This window comes from Epinephelus moara, chromosome 10 (genome assembly GCF_006386435.1).
Source record: "Epinephelus moara isolate mb chromosome 10, YSFRI_EMoa_1.0, whole genome shotgun sequence".
In the NCBI taxonomy this organism is placed as follows: Eukaryota; Metazoa; Chordata; class Actinopteri; order Perciformes; family Serranidae; genus Epinephelus; species Epinephelus moara.
The window spans coordinates 39,363,958-39,387,736 of record NC_065515.1 but is presented as its reverse complement, the minus strand read 5'-3'; the positions used below and the strand labels follow the sequence as shown (position 1 = coordinate 39,387,736).

Genomic DNA, 23,779 nt, shown 5'->3' with positions numbered 1-23,779 from the left:
TGCAGCTTGCTGCTCTCCTCAAGACAATCTTGCAAAGATATTGTCCCATATCTAAACATGTACTTAATTTAATACGTGGGATGTTTGGTTACAGCAGTGGGGTGGAGGTGTGACGTCAACAACAATAAAAACAATAAAACAGGTTCTCAGTTAGTGCCTTTCACAGTGAATTACATGTGATTTCAATCTGTTTTCCGAATGTATTAGGTCTGGTTCAGTTCGGGCAGCCAAAAGTATGTGGCTAAAGTTAGAAAGGTTTTTCCATATGCTAGCTGCTCAGTGAGGCTGTACTCAGACACAGCTGTGCTTTGCTTTGCTACATGTGAATGTCAGCATGTTAACATGCTCACCGTGACAATGCTAACATGCTGAAGTTAAAGCTGGGGTAGGCATTCCATTTTGGTGTCAAAAATCCCATTAATAAACTTTGAGCATATTGTAATTTAAGTGGTTTGAGAGAACACTAGACTCTTTCACCTCCTCCTGGCTCTGTTTTTAGAAACTTTGGCCAGTAACACGTCATTTCAGAGAGAGGACACTCCTATTGGTTCATCCCAGATGGTGAAAACCTGATTCAAAGGCAAAGAATCCTGCAGAGAAAGTTGCTATTGCAGCATTGGTACCAACTGCCTACACTGCAAAGCAACCTGGAAAAGGAAGACAAACTTATCAAAAAGAGAGTCTAAAGGAGAGCCTGACAATAAACAAAACAAAACACATGTCAATATTGGCAAAGTCAGAGATGAGGAGAAAACCATGCTAATATTTTCACATCTGTGGCTGATGCAGGCTTTTCTTAGTGTGAAATTCTGGGTCAGTAAAGGAGGGCTCTAATTTCAGCTTCATACAAGATTGAATTAATTGAACCAGTCCAAGCATGTGATTATTCACAACACTGTGGACTGTGGAAGCAAGAGTCCAAGTCCACAGTTTGGTTCGCTGTTTGTCTCTATGATACACTCCAATATATTACGCTCTGCTGGTTAGAAAACCTCAGCCTAAATGCACTGAAGCGGTTCAGTATGATGCCCGTGGAATCTCCCTGTGTAAGCGAACAGGGCGGCCCTGTCTGTGCAAGCCCCGGCTCCTCCAGCTCACCATTTGTGATAATTAAATTTTCAGCAGAGCAGATTTTATCTTTCTGACACATCGAGGGGAAGCTGTGAAAAAACCATTTTCCCTGCGAGGACGTCTGAGGACTGAAAGCAGCAGAAACAAATGTGTTTCATCAGGGAGAAGACAGCCTGGGAAGGCTATTCAAAACAATTCTATTTGCCAGAGGTTTCCATTATCACATCTGAGATGAAGGACACCAGGAGGGGAGGGACCATCACAAAATAAATCTCTTCTAAAGCAAAATTGCATTAAACAATAAAGATATTCTGCAAAAAAATAGACTTTTTAAGCGGCAGCCTTTTTGTCTTGGTCACCAATGTTTAGTGTCATACAATTGTTTCTTATTAGAGTTATATGCATATTTTCTTTTGTTATACACTTACTATATACTTATACAGCATTCAGCTGACATTTCCAAGTATTGCATTGTATTTAATTTCATTCCCAGGTAGTAAACTGGGTCTAGATTTGATTTCATACCTGTTGACATTAAGCAGAACATTGCAGTCTTTATTAACACCAAGAGAAATGAGGTTATCATGTAAAAAAACAAAACAAACAAACACACAAAGACATAATAACATTTTAAAATGAATCGATACAATTCTCCGATGATTGTAGGGGAAACCCCCAAACATGTTTGGGAAGCAGCAGCAGATGAGAGATCGACAGTTTAATGATTCGTGACGGAGGCGACTATAGAACCAGAGTGACTTTGCTGAATGGGCTGAGACAGGTACCCTTGGAGTCCACTGGAAGGAGAGAGCACGAGGGGAATGCATTAATGCAATATCGATCACAGTGACATTACTATCAGTGAGACGAACAGAAAGGTCACAGTCACTCACTCTGACTTTACCGTGTGTGTCCACCTCTCCAACACTGAGAGAGAGAGCGAGAGAGAGAGAGAGAGAGAGAAAGAGAGAGAGAGAGAGAGAGAGAAGTGAATGGACGTAAAAACATCCACATAAAAACTATGTGAGCAGTTTAAATTGAAATGATTCTTTTGATCAAACATGTTTCAGTTTTCAGGATTTATACAGCATAGCATCACAATATTTTGCATGGCAATATTGTGTCACTAAACAGCAGCCAAGCATCATTGTTTTATTATATAAATTATTAATATTGCAAATATACATTAAACTTTTGGTTGCCTATTATAATACTAAAATTAATTGCTTCTTTAGTCCACTAGATACATTTTGCTGCAATAAAAATGACTGCAGTAAGATGATCAGACTGAAAACTTTATCTTAATAAATGAAACAGATGTTAACAAATAATCATGCTTGAGTACTGTTATTGTATCATATCGTTTTTACTACCCACATGGGCCCCACATATAAAGGTTGTTTGGGATTGTTTTCATATTTACCAACATAGACCTCCTGTCTATATCTGTAAGCTGAAACCTTTTCCCTCAGTGGAAACAAAGCTTTTATTTACTTGTATTTCACAGATAAAGAAACAATAAATTGTAAAGACAATAAAGCCTCCACTAAAATAGCATTTTAAGTCTTGTGTGTGATTTTTCCTTTAGGAATTTATACTTCGGGATTTATCCTGGCTTTATATGAACAGAGGAAATCTCCGCTCGTCACTAGGCTAATTTATACAATGTAAAATGCCATAGGCTGACCCAAATAACGTTAGCATGCTGTATTTGTTTGGAAAACGTGTGAAGTAGAGAGTTGTTTTGTCGATGAATCTTGTGAGTTGTAATGGAGCCACATTGTGCCGTTACCTTTGTTAGATGTTGCTGTTGTGGGAACCCTGCAAAAAAGGTTCTATGTTCCCCGCTTACACAAAAAAGGTTCTTTGTTTCCCGGGTTCTATGTTGCCCGCTCAGCCAAGTGGGAAACATAGAACCCTTTTTGTGTAAGCGGGGAACATAGAAGCTTTTTTGCAGGGTTACGTGGGGAACACCCGGGAAACATAGAACCCTGAAAACATAGGGATGACCTCACTGTTGTCCCTGGTTTTTTTTGAGAGGAGGGAAAGATCACTAGCTGCTAGGCTAATTTATACAATGTAAAATGCCATAGACTGGCGCTAATAATGTTAGCATGTTGTATTTGTTTGGAAAACGTGTTTAGTATAAGACAGTTGTTTTGTCGGTGAATCTTGTGAATTGTTATGGAGCCAAATTGTGTGCCGTTACCTTTGTTAGATGTTGCTGTTGTCCTTGCTTTTATATGAGAAGAGGAAAAGATCGCTAGATGCTAGGTTAATTTATACAATGTAAAATGCCATAGGCTGGCGCTAATAACGTTAGCATGTTGTATTTGTTTGGAAAACGTGTTTAGTATAAGAGTTGTTTTTAGTATAAGACAGTTGTTTTGTCAGTGAATGTTGTGAGTAGGGCTGGGCGGTATATCGGTATGTTACAACATACCGATATATTTTCAAGCAAGATATAGATTTAGACAGTACCGTTTATATCGATATAGGGTCAAGTTGCGCCACATAACGCCCACCAGTGTGCATCTCTCCTATCTCACACTCTCCGCACAGCTCTGCCCCTCTCACTCACTCACAGGTTCTCCATCAGACACAGAGCTGCTCCTCTGCTTAATGTCTGTTCATTAGTCTACAATGTGACATCGGTCTATATGTTGCACAAGCTACGCTAAATCAGTCTATGAGATGGATGAAGTTACCGCAGTCGCACACATATAATACTGTGGGCCTTTTCCTCTGTAACTTTTAGCCACGTCCGGTCAAGCGCCGATTTGTTGTTGTGTTTTGTGTGTAACGTGTTATCAGTTTAGATGCCCAGTGCCACGCCGAGCTGCGCACCCATAGATATCATATACAGTAGATACCTCGTTAACGGCTTCGGCCCATTTCAGCGATGCGTCAACGTCGCCGCCATCTTGGGGAGGTCACTGCCGGCTGGCTAGTACTGTTGTGTATGGGGATAAGTCTTCAGCAAACTTGGCATGCTCACTCAAAAGTCTCAAAGTGTAGTTGGGTGCCGGTCCAAAAAATTACAGCAAAGCAGAAAAACCCGACAGCACACACTAATAAGTATAATACTTTTTAATATAGTGGATTGCAAAGCAGTCGAACGGAGGCGTTTCAGCTAATAGCCATCCTCAGCATTAGGAAATGGCCACTTTAGAATGAAAATACAGACAGTACTGACTGACCCTCATGCCGACAAGAAGTCCAGTGTAGTTTTTAATCCACAAAACTCGTTCGGGGTTAGGGTTAGCTAGCCGGAATAACAGCTACACTTGAAATGCACGGAACCCACATTTTGAAAACAGCTACACTTGAAATGCACGGAACCCACATTTTGAAAATGTAAAAAAAACTCTGCTAATGCGTTTAAAAAATGTCAGAACGGCTTGTCCGTCGTAATCCAAGTGCCCTGAAGCGGCGGCATGCAAAATTAACTTGAAAAGACGTAATTTACTCCACTTTAATAGCACCATTTCTCACCGGGGTCAGCCTGCCCCGCAGGCTGCTGTGTTTACATGGCAACTCGCGCAAGACTCTGGAACTAGCACCACCACTAGCCATCAGCTAGTCTCGCGCGAGTTGTCATGTAAACACAGCACTCCTAGCTGTTATCCTCTAGTCTCGCAACCAGACAATCAGAGATCTCCGGCTTTTGATAGTCTGGGGACACTCCTTTCTAAAGTGTGTTTAACACACCGGCGAAAACAAAGCAACGCCTCTTACAAGCCCTCCCGGAAATGTGCGCTCCCCCTTTTCTCGTGCGCAAGGAAACAAACACACAGAGACCTTGAAAATGGATGCCGAGAGATTTAACTCCGTTTTATCAAACGTGTGCTCAGTCCACAAGATTGTGGAAATGAATTAAATGAAATTAATAAAATAAAAATCAACCAGCCACCCTCCTCCCCTGACAAGTAAAGAACAGTCCCTTCATAAGTAAAGAACAGTCCCTAAAGTGCGGTATTATACTTATTAGTGAGTGCTGTCGGGTTTTTCTGCTTTGCTGTAATTTTTTGGACTGGCACCCAATTACACTTTGTAATTACACTGTGGGGAAAATGTGTCCAGATAAAGACAAGTGTTTGTCTGTCAATTCTGCAATTTATAGTGAAGCCAATCTGTGTACTTGTGTTTGAAATTGTCTCTATTAAGCCATATTTAATGTGTGTTTTGAATCAACTAAACTTTACAGCACTCAACAGAAACCTCCACCGCCATCTAGCATTTTGGAGGTATTTGCAGAGTGACACAAGCCATGTTTCCATCAGCCTGTTTAGAGGTGCAAGTATCACATCGGAAAATTATGATGGAAACGCCAAAATTCGAATTAAAATCCCCTGATTCGCACAAACTAAAATACGCTTGCTTTAGCCGGGTTTTGGTTGATTCGAAAAAATGTTGATTCGCAAAACGGGGGATGGAAACAGTTATGTTTGAATTAAGTCTGATGTAGCGCACCTCTCTCCATGGTGATATCCACACTCCGGGTCGGGAAGGCGGTAATGCATTAACAAGCTGGTTGCCAAACGCCAGAAAACGTAGAAGAAGAAGAATGCGAGACTTGTTTTGTTTCCGGTTCTGCGCAAAACTCGCACAGATTCGTATTTCTTTTAATGCGCATTTCCCAATGATTTGAATCACTTTTGGATGGAAACATGGCTACTGACACACCACAACAAAAGTAAAAATGCTCACAACGGCGGAGGCGATGTGCGTAGCCTACGTGCATAGGGTCTACGCACAACCATAAATCCCATGTAACAGGGGCTTGATAGGCTCCCTGAATGTTATTGTCGCTCTAAGTATATCTTGACACTCTTTTGTGCGCCATCTTCTAGAGCTGGCTCACTCGCTGTGTTACATGCCCCCTTCCATTGGTTATGGTGTGTATTGCATATGCTTGTGAGTGGTGTGTGTGTGTGTGTGTGTGTGTGTGTGTGTGTGTGTGTGTGTGTGTGTGTGTGTGTGTGTCTTGTTTTCTTTTCAGGTGTATCTGCTTGGCCCGATTGAGGGAAAAAATCTCCAAAGAGGGGGCAGGGATTTTGGCTCACTCTCTTCCATTCACCAGCGCTGACAGCAGCAGCATGGAGGTGACAGATATGATTAAGATTCCTTTACCATTGTTGCCTTTCTGTTTTTTGGTGGGTCTGATAGTCCTATTTTTGTGGCATTATTTCTGTTAGGTTTAGTTGTTATAGTGGTGTAGGCTGGAGGGAAGAGCCCATCCTATGACCCCTTATTGTTTTCGGTTAAACTGAATGTTGTTTTTCTGCTAATTCTTGACTCTTTGTGATTATGTTAGACCTCTTTGTCATGAGCCTGTCTGGGGGGGACGTAACACATTGCAAATTAGGAGGAGATGTTACAGCTTGTGTCTTATTTTCAGAGTTTTAATCATCACTCCTATTGATTTTTAGTACTTTTGACTCACTAGTTTGATTGCAGAGAACTAGAATCTATTAGAATAGACATAGTTCATCACAGGTTTAACCCAATTACAGTATCTAAACCACATTATTTAGAGGTGAAAACAAAGCAGTTACCATTAGTTGCCCAGATTGAGCTGAGCGTGACATGGGGTTTTGCAGAATCGTTCGATAGGACAGAGGTGGATACTGACAGAATGCTCCTCTCATTCTGTTGGCTTTGTCTTGTCTGAGAGACCTTGGAAGCTACGTTCTGACCTTGTGTTGTATTTTTTGACAAAGCATAGCTTTTGAAAGAGTCTACAGAGTCTTGTGCTTCCTCTGATTCCTGCTGTCAACCTGGAAAGACATAAAGGCTGCTTGCTCCTGTGAGCCTTACGAAACTACAATCCCTCATCCACTGGAGGAAACACAAACTGTTGGTGCTACAGATCAGTTATTAAACAGAAGTGGTTGGGATCATTAGGCGTGCTGAGGGGGACTCCCTGTGCCAGATGTGCTGTGCCTCTGGTTTAGCTGTGGGACAGACGCATCCCAACATTAACTCACACACTGACAGCATCTCTTTATTGCTCATCACTGAGAGTAATTAGCTCTGCTGTTCTGGAAAATCCTCTGGGAACTCATTTAGGAAAAACGGGTGAATCCCCATTATTGTTCAGGCAAAAACCTGTTTCTACCTGGTGTCACGTCCGAGCTGAAGACAGCACCAAAATACAACATAAGTTCCTACACTTTCTGTAGCCAGCTGCAGACAAAAATTCATAGTAGATCCCCACTAGTGTTGTCACGGTACCAAAATTGGGACCCACGCTACGATACCAGTGGAAGTATCACGGTTCTGAGTAGCATCACGATACCACAGCAAAAATGAGGCAGATGTGCCTTTTGTCATTTATAAAAAGATGAATCTCTTTTCTGTAATACATCAATGATATTTCAATGGAATAAATTACTTATTGACTTATTCATACTTCAAAAACAGCATCAATAAGTGATTAACATAGGGGGGATCAAAATAAAATAAATAAATAAAATAAAAATCAACCAGCCACCCTCCTCCCCTGACAAGTAAAGAACAGTCCCTAAAGTGCGGTGAGTTTTGTGGGCCGTTACCTGCCACAAAGAGAGAAATGTGAGCAGCTTGTTTCTCCTCTGACACGTCACATACCTGTGTGCCGCCAGGCTCGGCTGTTCAGGTACTTTTGGGCAGTCATGACACCAAGAAGAGGAAATTATTGGACCTGGAGCCGAGCTTCTCGGTTGCCGGTATCTTGCGGCGGTGACCATAGCGTTCCGCCATATTCCTGTCTGTGACCCCCGTTCAACCCACAACTGGCAGGATTCGCCTTTCGTTTCTGCTGCTGGTTGAAATCTGTACTCGCACAGCATGCTCCTGAATGATTTCTTTTGCTCGCACAAAACTATTTTTAGTCGCACATGCGAGTAAAATGCTCGCACTGTAGAGCTCATGTGGAAAACAAATCACTGTAGCATATATAAACAAATCACTGCTTACAAGTAAAAAGAAATAAAAAATAACTCACTACTTAAAGATACTCAGTAGCTCAGCTAATACCTGAAATGTCACTGGAAAACAAACCACTGCAGCAGCATATTGAGTGCCAGGTGGCTAGCGCGCGCCATTATTGGACGGCGCATGGACACTCACCCACTTGCGATTGGACTTTGAACTCCAACATTATGGTATCATATGTACGTGGTGGTTAAGTACCGCGGTCTACCATTGGTACCAGTATACCGTGCAACACTATTCCCCACTATGTAGTTTAATGGGGGAATGGACTGGTAACATGCTGGTAACATGGTAGTTCTTGGACATCAGAAAGTCTTCGGTCTCCAGACCTTCATCAGGTAGAATTCATATAATTGTTTTCATAATCAAAGTTTTTCTTTAGGCTTCAGTTTTAACTTTCATAGCTCCAGTTGATGAGATAAAACATTACAGCTACAGGATGAGCTAAAGACAGACTAATGTTGCTTGTCCAGACCTTGGAATCTGCCCACTCTACCAAGTTGACTGATTCATATGGCATCGTGACATGAGCAGCATTGTCTCGGTTGAAATAAAAACAAAACAAAGAACTACCAATTAGTGATGCAAAGGGACTAACAATTGGCCAATCAGCATCACACATAAGACTAACGCTGTTGTCAAACTGTTGTCAGGCGGTGCACTGAAACCTTTGAGGAGTTAAAACAACAGTGTTGAACACTATAGACAAGACGCTGCTATCAAGGCTAAATCTATGTTTCCTGAGTATCACCCTGACATCGTAGCTTGTTTTTACTTTGCTTCACTCCACCCTTTAAACCCAGGAAAACCCAGTATCTTGGCACGACTACGCATCAGTGTGGACTTTAGATTATGTTAGATTCACTGGTCTTTAAATCAAACAGGGAACCCTTTCCCAACGGTAATCGGTTAAAGTGGACACAGTCCCAGACTAAAGACGGAAACAGAATGTAACGGATTGACAGTTCTGTCTGATATCAGGAAAAGACTAATGATCTTTACTTGCTATCTTTCTCTGGTTCATTATTTAATTTCATTAACACAGTTTCTAATATAACCACCTCAAAATATTTTGTAAAAAAATAAATAAATAAGTGAAACTATTTGTTAGCTGTGTTGCACAATTTTACATAACCTGCTCTGACAGAGTATAAAGTGTACCCGAGACGGACCTGGAGATATTGTTAGTTACTTTGCAAACTGAGGTTAGCTCAGACAGCCATTGTGACTGAAGAGCCATGAGTCATCACTGTCACCAGCACCACCTATTTCGGAGACATGCAGATAAACTTTCCTGTGCCACTTAGCCTTTAAGCTATTTTTTGTTGTGGTTGTTACAGATAAAACATACCTTTAGAAGAAGTGACTTTAATACTGATGATTTTTGTCCTCACACAGTTGATGCTTCAAAGAGGCACTAACCACCGCTGTGGCATTTGGAATGCCAAATGTGGTTGTTTAACAATGAGGACAACAACTCCCATGTTCCTCTGCTACCTCATGACATCATCAAAGTCATTTGCTATTGTTTCGATTGAGAGACCCCGTAGTGGCAGATATTACATCCTGTATGTTTAAAACAAAAATAAAGATCTCCTTGAGTTCATAAAAGGTATGTAAAAATAATTTTTGTGTTGCAAATCATCTGCAAACATGTCCTGGCTCAAAAGATTTAAGCACGCAAAGTGAATACTCACGATTATTGACACATGTATAATGTGTGTGAATTTAATCAGCGTTTAATGTATCATTTATTACATCACAGATAGTAAATCTTTAACTGTGATATGAAGCGGTCTCAGGCTCAGTTATGGTCATTCTGGCGGTACTTTTCGTCTGACCTCTCAGGGTGCAGCCGCTGCAGCTGGCATGAGGTCGAAGGTGTTCACAGTGATACAAAAGTTCAAAGGTGAACTGGGAGTTAGTCTTTGCCAAATGTCAGCTAATTCTCCACATAAAAAGACCACCTGGCAGTAAAGTAAAAGCAGGACACTGAAAACTAAAATACCACAACTGAAAATACTGCTGTCAGACTGCAAACTGAATTTAATACCAAAGGCAGCGTGACCTCCCTCTGTCAGATAAAAACAATCCACTAAAAAGAGTTTTCATCTAAAAAATAAATTCACTTCCTAAAGTCATGCTCACCTTTCTTTTTCCATTTGAAATATTGACATCATAATACAAACAGTGATGTCCATTTTTGAAATTAATCTCCTGTTGAAAGGGGATCTCTTCTGTATGATTAATGCAATGGAAACAGTCGCTGCCTGTCATGTCAGAGGATAACGATCATGAGAGTTAAATCCAGATTTTGTGTCACCTGTAGCTGTTCAGAACCGACACGTGCTGTCAGAGACACAAATATGCACTATCAATAGGGGTGTGCTTACAGAATCTAAAGCAGAATGTAAGTCTGCATATGAACTGATTTATATTTACAGAAAGTTTAATCCGTTCATCAATTTCACTCTGATATTTCCAATTAAGTTGTAAAGAGGGGGAAGGGAGAGAGGAACATCTGCCTCATGTCAGCTGCCTCATCCCTCCACAGCCACACAAAGCCAATTTCTACACAGGACCTCATTTCACCTCAAAGACTAACAATACTTTTTTGCTAAATGCAAAAAGAGATAGATTTTGTGGTTTATTTACTCGTGTTAAATCAGTGTACAGTTTATTCTCTGCACAATCTGTGCTAACATGCGCTATCTATCTATCTATCTATCTATCTATCTATCTATCTATCTATCTATCTATCTGTTAAAATTATTAAAATGTTCACTGACAATGTGTTTCATTTGATTTTACACTATTTTCTTTGGGAGAAAAATCTCTGCATGCCTGAATGTGTGACAGGTGCGGAGGAGGAAGGTACAATCTTGAAAACAATGAGAGGAACTTTTCACACTGTCTTGCCCTTGATGAAATATTCATTTGATTAGAACGTATCCTTCTGTCCAACCTCCATCAGGTATATCTGATTCATTAGGTATATATGATTTCACAACAAAATATAATTTTATAACTAGACAATATCCTCTCGTAGTGATGACAGCATTATTAAACTTTTTATGGCCCAAACTCTTTAGGCATTCACAGCTTTGGTAAAGGTTAGGAAAAAAATCACAATCTTAGTTTCATGAAGAAAAGGTCTGAAGTGACTTGAGATTCGTGTTTATAAGCTGCAACCAGCAGCTCTGTAGCTCACTTTGTCGGTTGGACGGTCAGTCCACAAAAATTTTCCCCACCCATTGATGGCCACAGTTTTAGTCCTTGGAGGTTGAAATTTGGCATGAAGGTCAAGCATGTGTGCATGTGTGTTTGTCTGTGTGACAATGTGTGTTTGTGTTTGTGCCAGTTAAGTGCTACAGGGATAACATTTTTCTGTAGTCCGATGCAGAAGTCAGCATCACCTTTGTTTCCTCATCAAAAAGCTTATGGGATTTCGATTGTTAACTGTTTATGCCAATCAGCAAAAAGGGGCAACGCGAGAATGCATGCATGTACGTGGTCACAGCTGTTGTGAATTTGAGCTTGTTAACATTTAACCATAATTACAATATCCTCCCTAACCATAACCAAAGTTCTTTTTCAGATTAAATGAGAACTTACAATGTGATCCAGTCAGAGTTGGGTGCAGATGAATGTAGCGCCTCATTCATTCAAAAAACATTACCTTTGAACATAATCCAGCTAGATATTATGTTCCACAGTGTAATTAGGAAAACAAGTTTGTAATATAAAAACTTTATTTCTAGGAGTGAATGTGAATGGAGTGAATGCTTCTCTGTAAGCATGCACTGTTAACTTGAAGCACAAAACAGGACATGTTTACTTAACCCTACTGCTGTGCTGTAGTGACCAAAAAAACCTCAACACTGATAATGACAAAAAAATACATCTCCACATAGCATTAGCTGCTGAAGCTATGTTAAAAGAATTATGGATAATTACGCAGATAAACTCTGATCAAACATGAGTCAAGACTGGGGAAAGTACAGACTGTATATATTCTGTTTTGTTTCTTTCCAGCAGTAGACGTGCAGACAGACAGACAGCCAGTGGGAACATGGACTCTGACAAATCCTTTGGCAGAGCACTGTGATGCTGAACCACAAAAAACAAAACCTACATAAAACCCAACACATAAAAATCTATATAAATGTCACCCTGCTGTTATTTTATGTTACTGTTATTTTGATGTGCTCGTGCATTGTACATCTCAAATTACAGAGCAGGCTTCAATGTAAACACGAGTAAGGAGACAAAACATTCCCTCCCTGACATTTTGGTCTCAAAATACATCAAGCCAATTTCATTTCATTGGTGGAAAATCAATATATCCCAGTGTCCTATTTACCTGCAGAATATGTAGGGAAGAATGGAGGTGCAGATGAAGGTTGACTTGCTCCTGACATGATTACACAGATATCCTCCACATGACTCAGGAGGCCTCAAGCTACAAGGCAGCAGAACGAAAGTTAAGGCGGCGAAAATCCAAGTAGGAAGTGTGGGAGGTGTGGCCCAACAAACACTGATTCTCACCAAGGAGAGCGGTTTTCCCTTCCCACAAGATAATAATGCCAAACCCTGTTCTTTTTTCCTAAACCCAACCACCTGCGTTAGTTGTTGATAGAAAAAACAAAAAGTCAATTTGTGGTGTTGTGCTGAAAAAGAGCATTTATTTTGAAAGAGACTGTATGTAAACTGTACATATCCTCTGAAAAGGGAAGTATATTTTGAAAGAAGACAATGCAAGTAACAGGTAGAAATTGACATGGCATCCCAGAATGACAACAATTACCGCACCCAGGGTACCTTGCACATCATATCTGGACCTGGAAAGTCCATGACCAAACGTCCATATTGACAAGGTCAGAGTAAGAATGTATTTTCCTGCTGGAACATGTTGGTTGTAAAGATTTTGGTTTCGAAGCTTTTATTGGTAGGGGGTGCTACTACACACCAAATCACAATGTTTATTTACAATAACTTCAGAGCAGAAAACCTCTCATCGCGTACATAAAATGAAATGGTGCTGAGCAAGCGCTGCCTCAGTTGGTTAATTCTTAGCCACCTAAACAAAGGCATACCTAAAAAAATCAAAAGCAGCATAAGGTACACTATATTCAGAATATTTCCCCCTTTACCTTGCTGTCAGCTTTTTCTAATGGGGGGGATTTAAGCCATTTGGTCCACCGCGGCCTCGATTGGTTAGTGTGTAAGGTAAAGCAGAGCAAATATTCAAAATGTTGAACATTAAACTCTGACCAAACAGAAAAATTAGCTCATAATGTACCTATTCGAACCTTTAACTTTGATTGTTGCTTATTTAGTCATAAATATGATTTCATTCATATAAATACACTTCCTTCTTCCATTTTTTCCTCATCAGATTACACCAAATTGTGAGTGTTTTAAGATATGCTTTAGGCCAGTGCCGTGTGCATGTACTCACACTATAAATAAGATGAACAAAGGTTATTGAAATTAATTATCTGTGTTAGTACAGGACTCCATAGTCAATAAGGAAATTAATCCAAAATGAATTCATAAAGCCACTGTTTAAGATTAGATTAATTGATTATTCTACAATAAGGTCTACTCAGGATTTTATTCATGCCCTGTCCAGGTGTAAATTAAATGTTTAACGTGTTTTCATAAAACCAGTGCCACGTGTGTTGAAACAGGAGATCCACTGAGCTCTAAGATGTTCATTTCATGGAAAATGTCACGCAAAAGGGCGAAGGGTCGAGGATAAGGATCATGGAGAATGTGTACTGAAAGTGAATCCACTTCCTGAGACTCAGCTCACCTAAGGGTTTCTGAGGATCAGGATCTGACATGAGAGAGGGAGAGTGTGACCTTGATGGTTTTAGGGAGAGAAAATGACTTTTCCATCCACGCTGGCTGTGAGGATGAGGGGCGACGAGTGACACAAGAGAGCTTAATTCAGCCTGCAGGATGAAAGGAGGGGTTGGAGGATACAGAGAATGGATGAGCGAAGAGGTGGAATCGAGCATTTGTCTGGCTAGGGTCATATCTGATTAAAGTATATGAGTCCAGTATGAGGGGTAATTTTCATCAGGCAGTCAGATAAGCCAGAGCTGCACAGACAGAGATTCTTTGTTATTCAGCAGGACTCGATCACAGGCGTGTGTCCTCCGCTGCCGTCACAATCCCTGCTGATTAACACAGGAATCGAGAGGATGCTCTGCTCCACTTTCTCTCTCTATTGCCCCCCTTTTCTCTCTTTTTATTCCCTTTCAGCCTCCCTTGTGTCTCTCTTTATCATACAGAGCGTGGTAGGTGTCAGGGAGGGAATGTTTTGATAAATCGTTCCCTCAAACCAAGATTAATTCCCTTCAATTGATTTGGTGCTCAATGTGGATATTTTATTCTCTCAATTTAGTCATTTGTACCAATGAATTACTCAATTCTTTATCTCAAATTAATAATCTATATGCTACCATCAAAATACCAGGTGAGTCCCAGACCTCTGGATCTCTTTAAACTTTTTTTTTGAGGCAGGTCAAGTGTTCAATGTGCTAGTGGCAATTGGTTTTTTAGAAACAATTAACCAATAACAGCTTTGTAGGTAAGATGAAAAACTACACTACAGACCAGTGATGAAAAATGTAGTGATGGAAATGGCCAAAAACAAGGACAAATTATTATTATTCAAATTATATAGGAAATGAGCTTTGCAAATTTTTTATGAGAAAAGAAATAGACACATTTAGTCCGCAGGCATACACACATCATGTTTTGGTGGTAAAAACAGAATCTTCACAAAAAAGTGCCAACTTGTTCACAGGTTATAAAAACAAGGACAACTAGAGGCCATCTTGCGACAATACATCGTAAAACGTTCTACACATTAAAACGAATGTGGGCTAGGAGTGTAAAGTGAGGGGCCAATGGCTCCTTCCCTACAGCTTACCAACCTTCCTCCAGCCCCCTTGTTCAGACCAAACCCATCTTCGAACTTGAGCGTAATTGTGATCCCAACGACTCAGCTGTAAAGTTTGAAGAACCAGGAGCATAAAGTGAGGGACCAATACCTCCTACTTCCTACCACTCGATTTCCAGCCCCGATACTTGGACCACACCTATCTTCAAACTCGACTCTTATTTTGATCTTTAATACACACCTGTAAAGTTTTGTGACTGCATTTTGCACAGTTTTGATGCTATTGTGTTGACAAAATCTGTCCATTGATAGATAGAGACCTATAAACACCTGTCAAAATACTCAACTCCCGCTACAATTGATGTCATCAGGACCATATTTCACCATGATGACACACACTATCAGACTCACAAGGCAGAAACAATTCCAGGTGTCACAGCGTTGTCACGGAAACTATGGACATGTCTTCCTCAGGATGAGATTTGGGAGGTTTACCTATGATGACGCTGTTGCTGTGGGAGCACTAAGCCATGACCACCCTTTTGAAGATATAATTTCATAATTGGCTCTTAATATAGTGCAGGAATATATCGTCCTTTTCTAAATCCAAAAGACTGTACTGACTGTCTTGACTCTATGTTTCATCTCAGAGTCGCCCTTTGACAGCAGCCCTGGTTTGAGTGAATGATGGCATTAGTGGGATAATCCGTTACAACCTTTTTGTGGATTATCCCTTAAATATACCATATGCACCTTTGTACATACCTAATACTATGTTAGATAAGTTAGACACAGGCTCCTCTCCCTTCTATAAATACAATATCTGCAAAGTATTTTTTACATTTTTTCCCCAGAGCACACAGGAGCCAGACACACAGAAAGCCCTGAGGACACATTAACAAACTTTTCAGGGGACCTACATTTTTGCATAAATTGTTTTCATATTCCCTCTGGATTATCAGACTAATATATCTCCAGCAGCAAATATCTTGTCAGTAGATGCTTGGATAAGAAAGCCTAGTCCATTTTACTGTTGATTTGGCGACTGACTGGACACAATGTGACATTGGTGTGTTCAGATTTTTTCCAACTTTGAGAATGTATTTGAAAAGGTTTTAAAAAGTTTTAGTCAGTAAAAATAAGCATCTTTATTGTAGATGGAAACCCATAACAGAGAGAAAAAGCTTAGTGTGAACAGTAGTTTCAGTTTGTGCTGCTTGCATGCAGGTTGACTGACTTACTGATTTGTCAACAAAGGCGAAACAATTATATCTAGTCAATGAAATATACCTATATTGTTAGACACATTCTCACTCCGACCTCGTCACATATCGGGGCTTGGTCATGGGCTTTCCACGCCCACATTGGACGTGCAAGTTACCCTGGGTGCATCTATTTTTGTTGTTCTGGGACGCCGTGTCAACTTCAGCCTGTTACATGCATTGTGTCCTTTCAAAATACACTTCCATTTTCACAGAAAATGTACTGTTGGTATACAGTGTCTTCCAAAATAAACCTACTACGTCGGTACAACACTGTAAATTGAAGTTTTTTTCCTTCGACAACAAACGCATATGCTTACGTTTAGCCAGCACACACGTGGTTGGGTTGAGAAAAAAAGAACAGGGTTTGGCTTTACAGTCATACAGGTAGTGAACACCAGCCTCCCGGGTGAAAGTCGGTGATTGTTAAACCGATACTCCACCCCTCCTACCCACTCTACTCAGACTTTTTGCCCCCTTAACTTATGTTGTTGTCTGGCCACGTTACCCCCTGATGCCCCAGGCGCTGTTACACAATAACAGCACCCAGCCACATATCATGTTGACAGTAAAGGAAGGCTTTTTTCGTTGGTGTCTGATGCCAGAAGTCACTGCCCAAGCACTGCTATTCAACGACTTAGAAATGAGACCAGGTTGTATTGTTAAATTACCTGTGTTTCTGTGTTGAAAAACAGTAAAATAAACTTTCAAATGTAAACTTACCATGTGGCTAAATACTTTCCACTTTGCTACACTATCAACACAGGGGTCAGCTTACACAATATCGGTTTGTCATTATAACACATGCATAGTAGTGTTGCAGTGGAAGACAACTGATTCTGGCCCCGAAAGAAAAACAAGCATATCCAATTATTTTGGACTCTTGTTTCTCAAAATCCATTAAGTGGTCTGTGACATTTTGGACTCTATGACTGGTTTGTCTCTGCCGTCTCCTGCCTGATTACCTTTGTCGTGAAAGATCACAAGCTATGATTAGTCAGAGTTTAACATGTAGGAATCTAACATGTCTGGACCAGTTAAAGCAGGAATTTATGCATCAATGATCACGTAACCTCACATATTGACACATTACTTCATGTAGTCTGATCCTGGTTCATGGTGAATTTGACTATAATTCTGAGTTGAACGTTGTTTTAATATATTCTATATTGCATCTTCATTAAATGAATTAAACCAATGAACAAGCAAAGTTAAAATGACCTCCATTTTCTGACTGTTGATGGACAAATTTGAAAATCCTAAAGACTGTCCTCTTCAGTTGTGACAGCTGAACCTCTGATGGCCATGGTTGGCGTCTGCAGTGACTCACTGGATGCCATGATTGATTTAAGGGTCAGCGAGTCCAATACATTTCCTCTGAGCCGATCTTTGAACGGCTGATGTGATCTTAATTGAGTCTAGTTTGTCTTCCCGGGAAAAGAGAAGGAAGGGAGAAACACACAGTGTTCAGATTCACAGAGGTGTAGGGAATCTAACAGAAATAAGAGACAGCACTCAGATCAAAACACAAGTGTGCTCATGTAGTTTTCCTGTAGTTCTCAGTCCAAGTACATTTTCCTTTTCCCTTTTCAGATGGAAAAAAACAATATAGTTCCTCTCTTGTTAGACGACAAAAGAAGCATCAAATCTCTGTTTTATGCTTGTGCAGTCTCATTACAATTGAGAAATTAGTGTGGCCTGCAGGGTTCTAATCACAATGCAGTCCTCTAACTCAGACATTGATGATTCTCTGACAATGAATCCAACTAAATTGGTGATCCTCCTGCTTGTCTCTAGCCCATGAGGCTGACATTCGTGGGTTTTAGTAAAATGTGTCCATGTCTATTGAATGGACTATGATGAAATTTAGCACAAACATTCATGTCTTCTTACGGATTAATTGTAATACTTTGGTGATCCTCTGACTTTTCATCCAGTGCCATTTCTTCTATTAGATTTTTTGAAGCAGGCTGTTACCATGAACTGTTTATATGAATACCTATGAAAAGTTATGCACCAGAATTTATATATAATTCACTTTATCATGAGCCAGTAGTTTTTTTATATAACCCTCATAATCCGGAGGGCTGCTATCAAGTGACCAATGTGCTGACAGAGTGAAGAAGGTATGAAGAACAAAACTCTGTGTCTGGAAGTAGGTTGGGGTCATAGATCGGTCAAACAAACAGAGGACTTTCTCCCCAGTGATTAAATCCTGTGTAAAACCAAATGAAATTTGTGTCATTTTAACGGTACATCGTTTCTTTTTTTTGATGAACCTAGCCTACGAAACTTTACGTTAAGTATGTAACATAATGATGCCCAACCATATTTCTCTTTCTTAACCTAACCTATGTAAGTTTACCCCCCTAACCCTAACCCTAACCTATGTTGCTTTACTGCCTAAACCTAACCTACGTAACTTTACCTTTCTAGACGTTACTAAGTGACTTTAATGTCTAAACCTAACCTAAGTAACTTTACCTGCCTAAACCTAACCTACATAACTTTACCTGCCTAAACATAACCCATAGAACTTAACTTATGTAAACCTAACCTATAACTTTACCTGCCTACAGTAAATGTCGCCTATTTACTTGGCTAAACCTAACCTATGCAAATTTGTGTTATGTACATACATGTACATCAAAGGTGCTATATGTAACTCTGGAAAAGACAGTTGACTGTTGAGTCTCTTTCCCAGGCTGTCAAACACCAGTGCTTTGGGTTGGAAGCTGGACTGAACCACCAACCCAAAGCAGTGGTATTTTAGGACCTGGAAATGAGACTCGACAATCAACTATCGTTCTCCAGAGTTACACAAAAACCTTAAATGTGTAACTGAATGTTAAGTACATAAAATATCCCATCTGTGGGCTGCTAATTATACAAACCAAACTGCAACCTCTAACTGTACGTTCACACCAAAAGCTGCCAGAGCTGCAAAATTATTCGGTTCCAGCACTACTTCAGGCTGAACATATCAGTTTGACAGCTTGCTGCTTGTTTTGAAGTAGGAACGAACGTGTGGTAGGAACTAAAAGTTTCCGAGGATGTTCTCTGGGTTCCACACAAGCGATGACATCTAATTTTTGATTGGTGCCTGGTCATTTGCAACTCAAACGCGTCATAGCTAATTGGCATAAAGTTAACCAGTCTTCATCTTTCATTTGCAGCTCAATTTGCCAAACGCCGCTGCTCATCACTTTTGCAGCTCAAAACGCCTCTGGTCGACACTATCCATTGACAATGAATTAGACCTGACGTCTTTGCAGCTCTGGCAGCTTTTGGTGTAAACGTACAGTAAGGCTGAAAAATGAAGCCAACATGGAAGTGCCAAAAACAGCAGTTCTTTCAATGGCCACTTGAGGCTGGCTCCAGAAGCCAGTAAATCCCCATAGACCCCCATGTTAAAATGCCCAATTTAACAGCACTTAACAGCATGGTACAAAAAACGATTTTGGTCTCTAAAGGTAATTTCATCATTCATGACAACTGTACAGGGGTATTTTTTATAAAATCAACCTGTTTACATTTTATTAAGGCTTAAAGTCAGGCATCATTAAGAGCAGGCCACTTTTAGAGACAGGCCATCTGCAAAAAGTGTCAAATCCACCCCTCGCTCCTCTACAGCTCCAGCCTCTGGCCCAAAGATGGTCACTTCTGGCTCCAAAAAATCAAGATGGCAACATCCGAGATACCAAACTTGAGGCTTCCAAACAGGACACCACAAACCAATGGGGATGTCACAGTAGCTACTTCCATTATTTTTACAGTCTATGATACAACCGTTGTGTGTGCATTTTGGTAAAATATTACAAACCGTTGTATGAGAATACATTGCATGAAGACCTGTTGATTAATCTCAGAGAACATTCCCTCCAGTGTACAATTTCAACTCGTTCCACAAAGGTTAACTCCTTGACCAAATAAAAGATGACAGACAGAAAATTAAGCAGTTGTTGTTTACTGGTTGCCATCTTTGCTTGGGTCAAGGATTGGAGAACTTCCTTGGGAAATGGGTTAAATATCTAATTTAGAGATAAATAGAGTATTTTCTAGGGAAATAACTGCATAATCAGTATGTTATAAACCAGGTACCATTACTTTTTCTCTGCCAATTAGAGCCTATATTTGAGCTGCTCCTCTGCTTTATTGTGTCATTTGGAGGATTAACATTTTTTATAGTATTTTACTTTTTCCACAGCATTCAGTTTTTGTTTTGTTCACTTTGTTATAATTTTATTTTTTTAAGTCTAGTTTGACGTTTGTGCGTAATTTAGATTCCGCTGCATTTAAAAGACCCCGTCAGAGCGCCATCTCTCTCATCTTACTCCATTTTGGCTCATTTTAAATCACATCAGCAGTCATTGTTGGTTCATTTCTGAGCTCACAAACAACCCAGTGAGGTCTAACAACCGATCTGTGGCAGAAATGACATGAACTCACCTCAGGCTGCGGAGTCTAAGGAACATCGTCCCACGTGAGGTCGACAGGAAGGGCGAGCAAGTGGGTCCTGGTGTCCGTGTCCTCCCACCAGCCGCAGATTTCATCCCCGAACACCTCTGAGAGGAGCGAAGGAGGCGTCGTGACTCCTGCAGTTTGTCATGTGTAATTATCATCATCACTGCATGTGACAACCGCGGGGACGCCGGATACAGTCACAGATTCTTGGCTCCTTCATCCAACATTTACGCGTTTTTAAGGTCGGGAATAGAATGGTGACACATTTTCTGGCACGTTTCTTTCTTTGGATGACTTTTTAGGCTGCTGTGCTCTACCACTATATAGTTTTTATTCTACTTCGGGTGATAAACCAAAGAGTGGGCGCACACAATTCTTTCTATATCCGTGCGTAAAAGCTGCGCTGCCTGTCAATGAATGACGCGTTGTGCATTTCGTCAGTGAAAGCTGGGTAAGTTTTCAGAGGCACCGATGAGCTCCTGTCAGACGGAGACTTTGGCATCCGAGGGAACCTGTTGGATTATAAAAAAACACAACCTGTTTCTTTCAAAGACGACAATTTTGGAGAGTCTGGTGTTTGTCATTCTGGTGCGTCTTCAGAGGATTTTGTGCGCCTTGGTGACCCTGTGAATTCAATCCTTCCTGTGGTGATTACATGGTAGAAACAATGTTTTTATGTAACACGAGTGCAATAAAGGACTGGAGCTATTTTCTGTCTCAGATATTGCCTCTGGTGAATAAAACCACAGGCTTGGTAAACATCGACAAAGCGGAGGATGTGACGACCACGATGGTGACAGCTCTGCAGCCGGACAGCGCCATGAGCGCAAGTAACCCGCCTCTCAACTCTTACCATACATCGGGCATGGAACATGTTTTTCAGTACTCTTATTCGGAGAGTGACCTGCTGTACACGGACTACCGGACACCTGCGCGAGACTCCATCCCGCTGCCCAAGGCAGTTCTCTACCTGGTCATGGCTGCGCTGGTGGTGGTGGCGGTGGCATATGCGATAGTTGGACACCTGGTCAAGGATGTGGTTAATGAGTTTGTCGGTATGTGACCTCTACTGTGTGTGTGTGTGTGTGTGTGTGTGTGTCTACATTCCTACTAAAAAGTACTGGAAATAATTTCTATGAAGAAAAGGAGGTGAATGTATAGAAGTAAAATAAAATGTTTAATTAGAACAAATAAATAAATTGGATAACTTGTAGTAAAATACTGGTGAAATGGACCATTTACTAATGCTGCAGTTAGACCCCTGGATCCCAGTCAAGGGCCAGTGGGCCCCTGGAGCCCACTTTGAGAGTTACTGTTAGAACAACTGCTGCCCAAAACTGACAGCACAGAATTCAAACATCTTAATTAATAGATGAGTGAAGAGATTTAGGGACAGACAGGCTCTTTATTAATTCAATATTTACACTGACAGTAACCAGTAAACTATGGAGAATATTTTTTCATCCCAAGTAGTAAAATCCCTGTAGCTCTGCTCTTAGATCAGCCGATGACCTTGTAAAGAAGACGTTCTGACAAACCACACTATCAGCAAATGTCTGTGTGAGAAATGGAGAGGAGGTCTGCTGTTTCTCTATTTTTGAAGAGCGTCCTGTGAGTGATACATAATGAATGAATGAATGAAACAATGAGTCTATTTATAGGACACTGTCATTTCATAGTGCTGACTAGACCTGATAGTCAGCTCATTACATCTGGTGATTTAAAGCAAAGTGGAGGATTTCACTCATTTCACCGGTGGCAGATCAGGACAGGGGCACAGCAGCTTAACTTCAACAGATTTTAAGGTTGTGACAACGGTTTTGCACATTTTGGGATTTTAGGGTGGTACAACAAATGTTGGAATTATTACACCAATTTTTATTGGGAGTTTTTTTGCTGTCACTAACATTTGTGGTTAATGACAGCAAAATTATGGATAGCCAACCATTTCTTATATATATTTGGGTGTAATACAACAAATTGCGTGATTATGACAACAATTTTTTTAATAACAAATTTTAGGTCTGGGGCACAACAAATTCAACTTTTTGAGGTTTTGAATTTTTAGTCCTTTGGGTGCCATGAGAACATTTGTTATTATGATCATTTATGTGGTCATTTTAAGCTACCAAATTTCAGCATTCTGAATGCTACAACAAATTTTGGGGTCTTGACCAAGTATTTTAGTGAATTTATTCCAAATTTAGGATATTGTGGTTTTACAACAAATTTTGGAATCATGACACCAAATATATCACATTTTGGGGTGAGGTAACAAAAATGGGGTGGGGGTATTACACATTTCTTTGGATTTGGGTGCATTACAACAAATTATGGGATTATGGTAACACAGTTAAATTTGTGGGTGCTACAACAAATTTTGGGGTTGCAACTATAGATTTTCCATTATTCCAAATTTTGGACTTTGGGTAAGTAAAACAAATTTTGGCATCATGACAACTAATCTGGGAGGCATTATACCATTGCTTTTTTAAAAAAAAATAAAAAAAATTGGGACTGTGACAGCAAATTATAGTATTGACTATTATTTTATCTTAGGGTGTATTAGGCCAAGAATTTTGGTGGTTGCTATCAAATTTTGGAATTTGGAATGGGGTTTAAAGGGCCAGTGTGTAATATTTGGCATGGTTTATTGTCAAATCTGAATCTGAATCTGAATATTCTACCCATTAATATGTTTATACAAGTGTATAATCGCTATAAAATAAAATTTGTTTGGTTTTCGTAGCCTTATAATTATGCTTTTATATATATATATATATAGCAAGGGCCTTGCTTTAGAGAGGTCGCCATCTTGCGCCGTCATGTATGTAAGGCAGACCGAGTGGACAATCCAGCCAGCCAGAGAACACGTTTCGCGTGTATAAATGAACCAACGAAGACAGCGGAAGGAAGGAAGAAGGAGGAGGAAACAGCAGAGTGTGTTAGTTGTTCGTCGATAGAGAGTAGTGAAAAGTTTTTTTAGTTATAAAGTTTGCGAATGGACCACACTTACCACGCAACAGGAGAGAATGAACCCGAACCGTCATCTGCGAGGAAAAGAAGACGCAACTTCACTCCTTGTGAT

At 40.3% G+C, this 23,779-nt stretch overlaps 1 protein-coding gene and 1 long non-coding RNA gene across 2 annotated transcripts in view; one reads left to right on the top strand and one right to left on the bottom strand.

Moving 5' to 3' along the window:
- Window positions 1-1,645: 1,645 nt before the first annotated feature.
- LOC126396379 (uncharacterized) lies at window positions 1,646-20,798 on the bottom strand. Its single transcript, XR_007570569.1, has 3 exons — window positions 20,677-20,798; window positions 1,965-1,998; window positions 1,646-1,868 (listed from the first exon to the last, which is right to left on the bottom strand). It is a non-coding gene; the product is annotated as an uncharacterized LOC126396379 (long non-coding RNA).
- The window catches only part of LOC126396374 (uncharacterized), a 13,818-nt gene continuing 10,578 nt past the window's right edge, over window positions 20,540-23,779 (top strand). Inside the window, exons 1-2 of the mRNA XM_050054388.1 lie at window positions 20,540-21,279; window positions 21,413-21,746. Coding sequence (XP_049910345.1) covers window positions 21,163-21,279; window positions 21,413-21,746 — 451 coding nt within the window. The 5' untranslated portion in view covers window positions 20,540-21,162. The remainder of the gene's footprint in view (window positions 21,280-21,412; window positions 21,747-23,779) is intronic.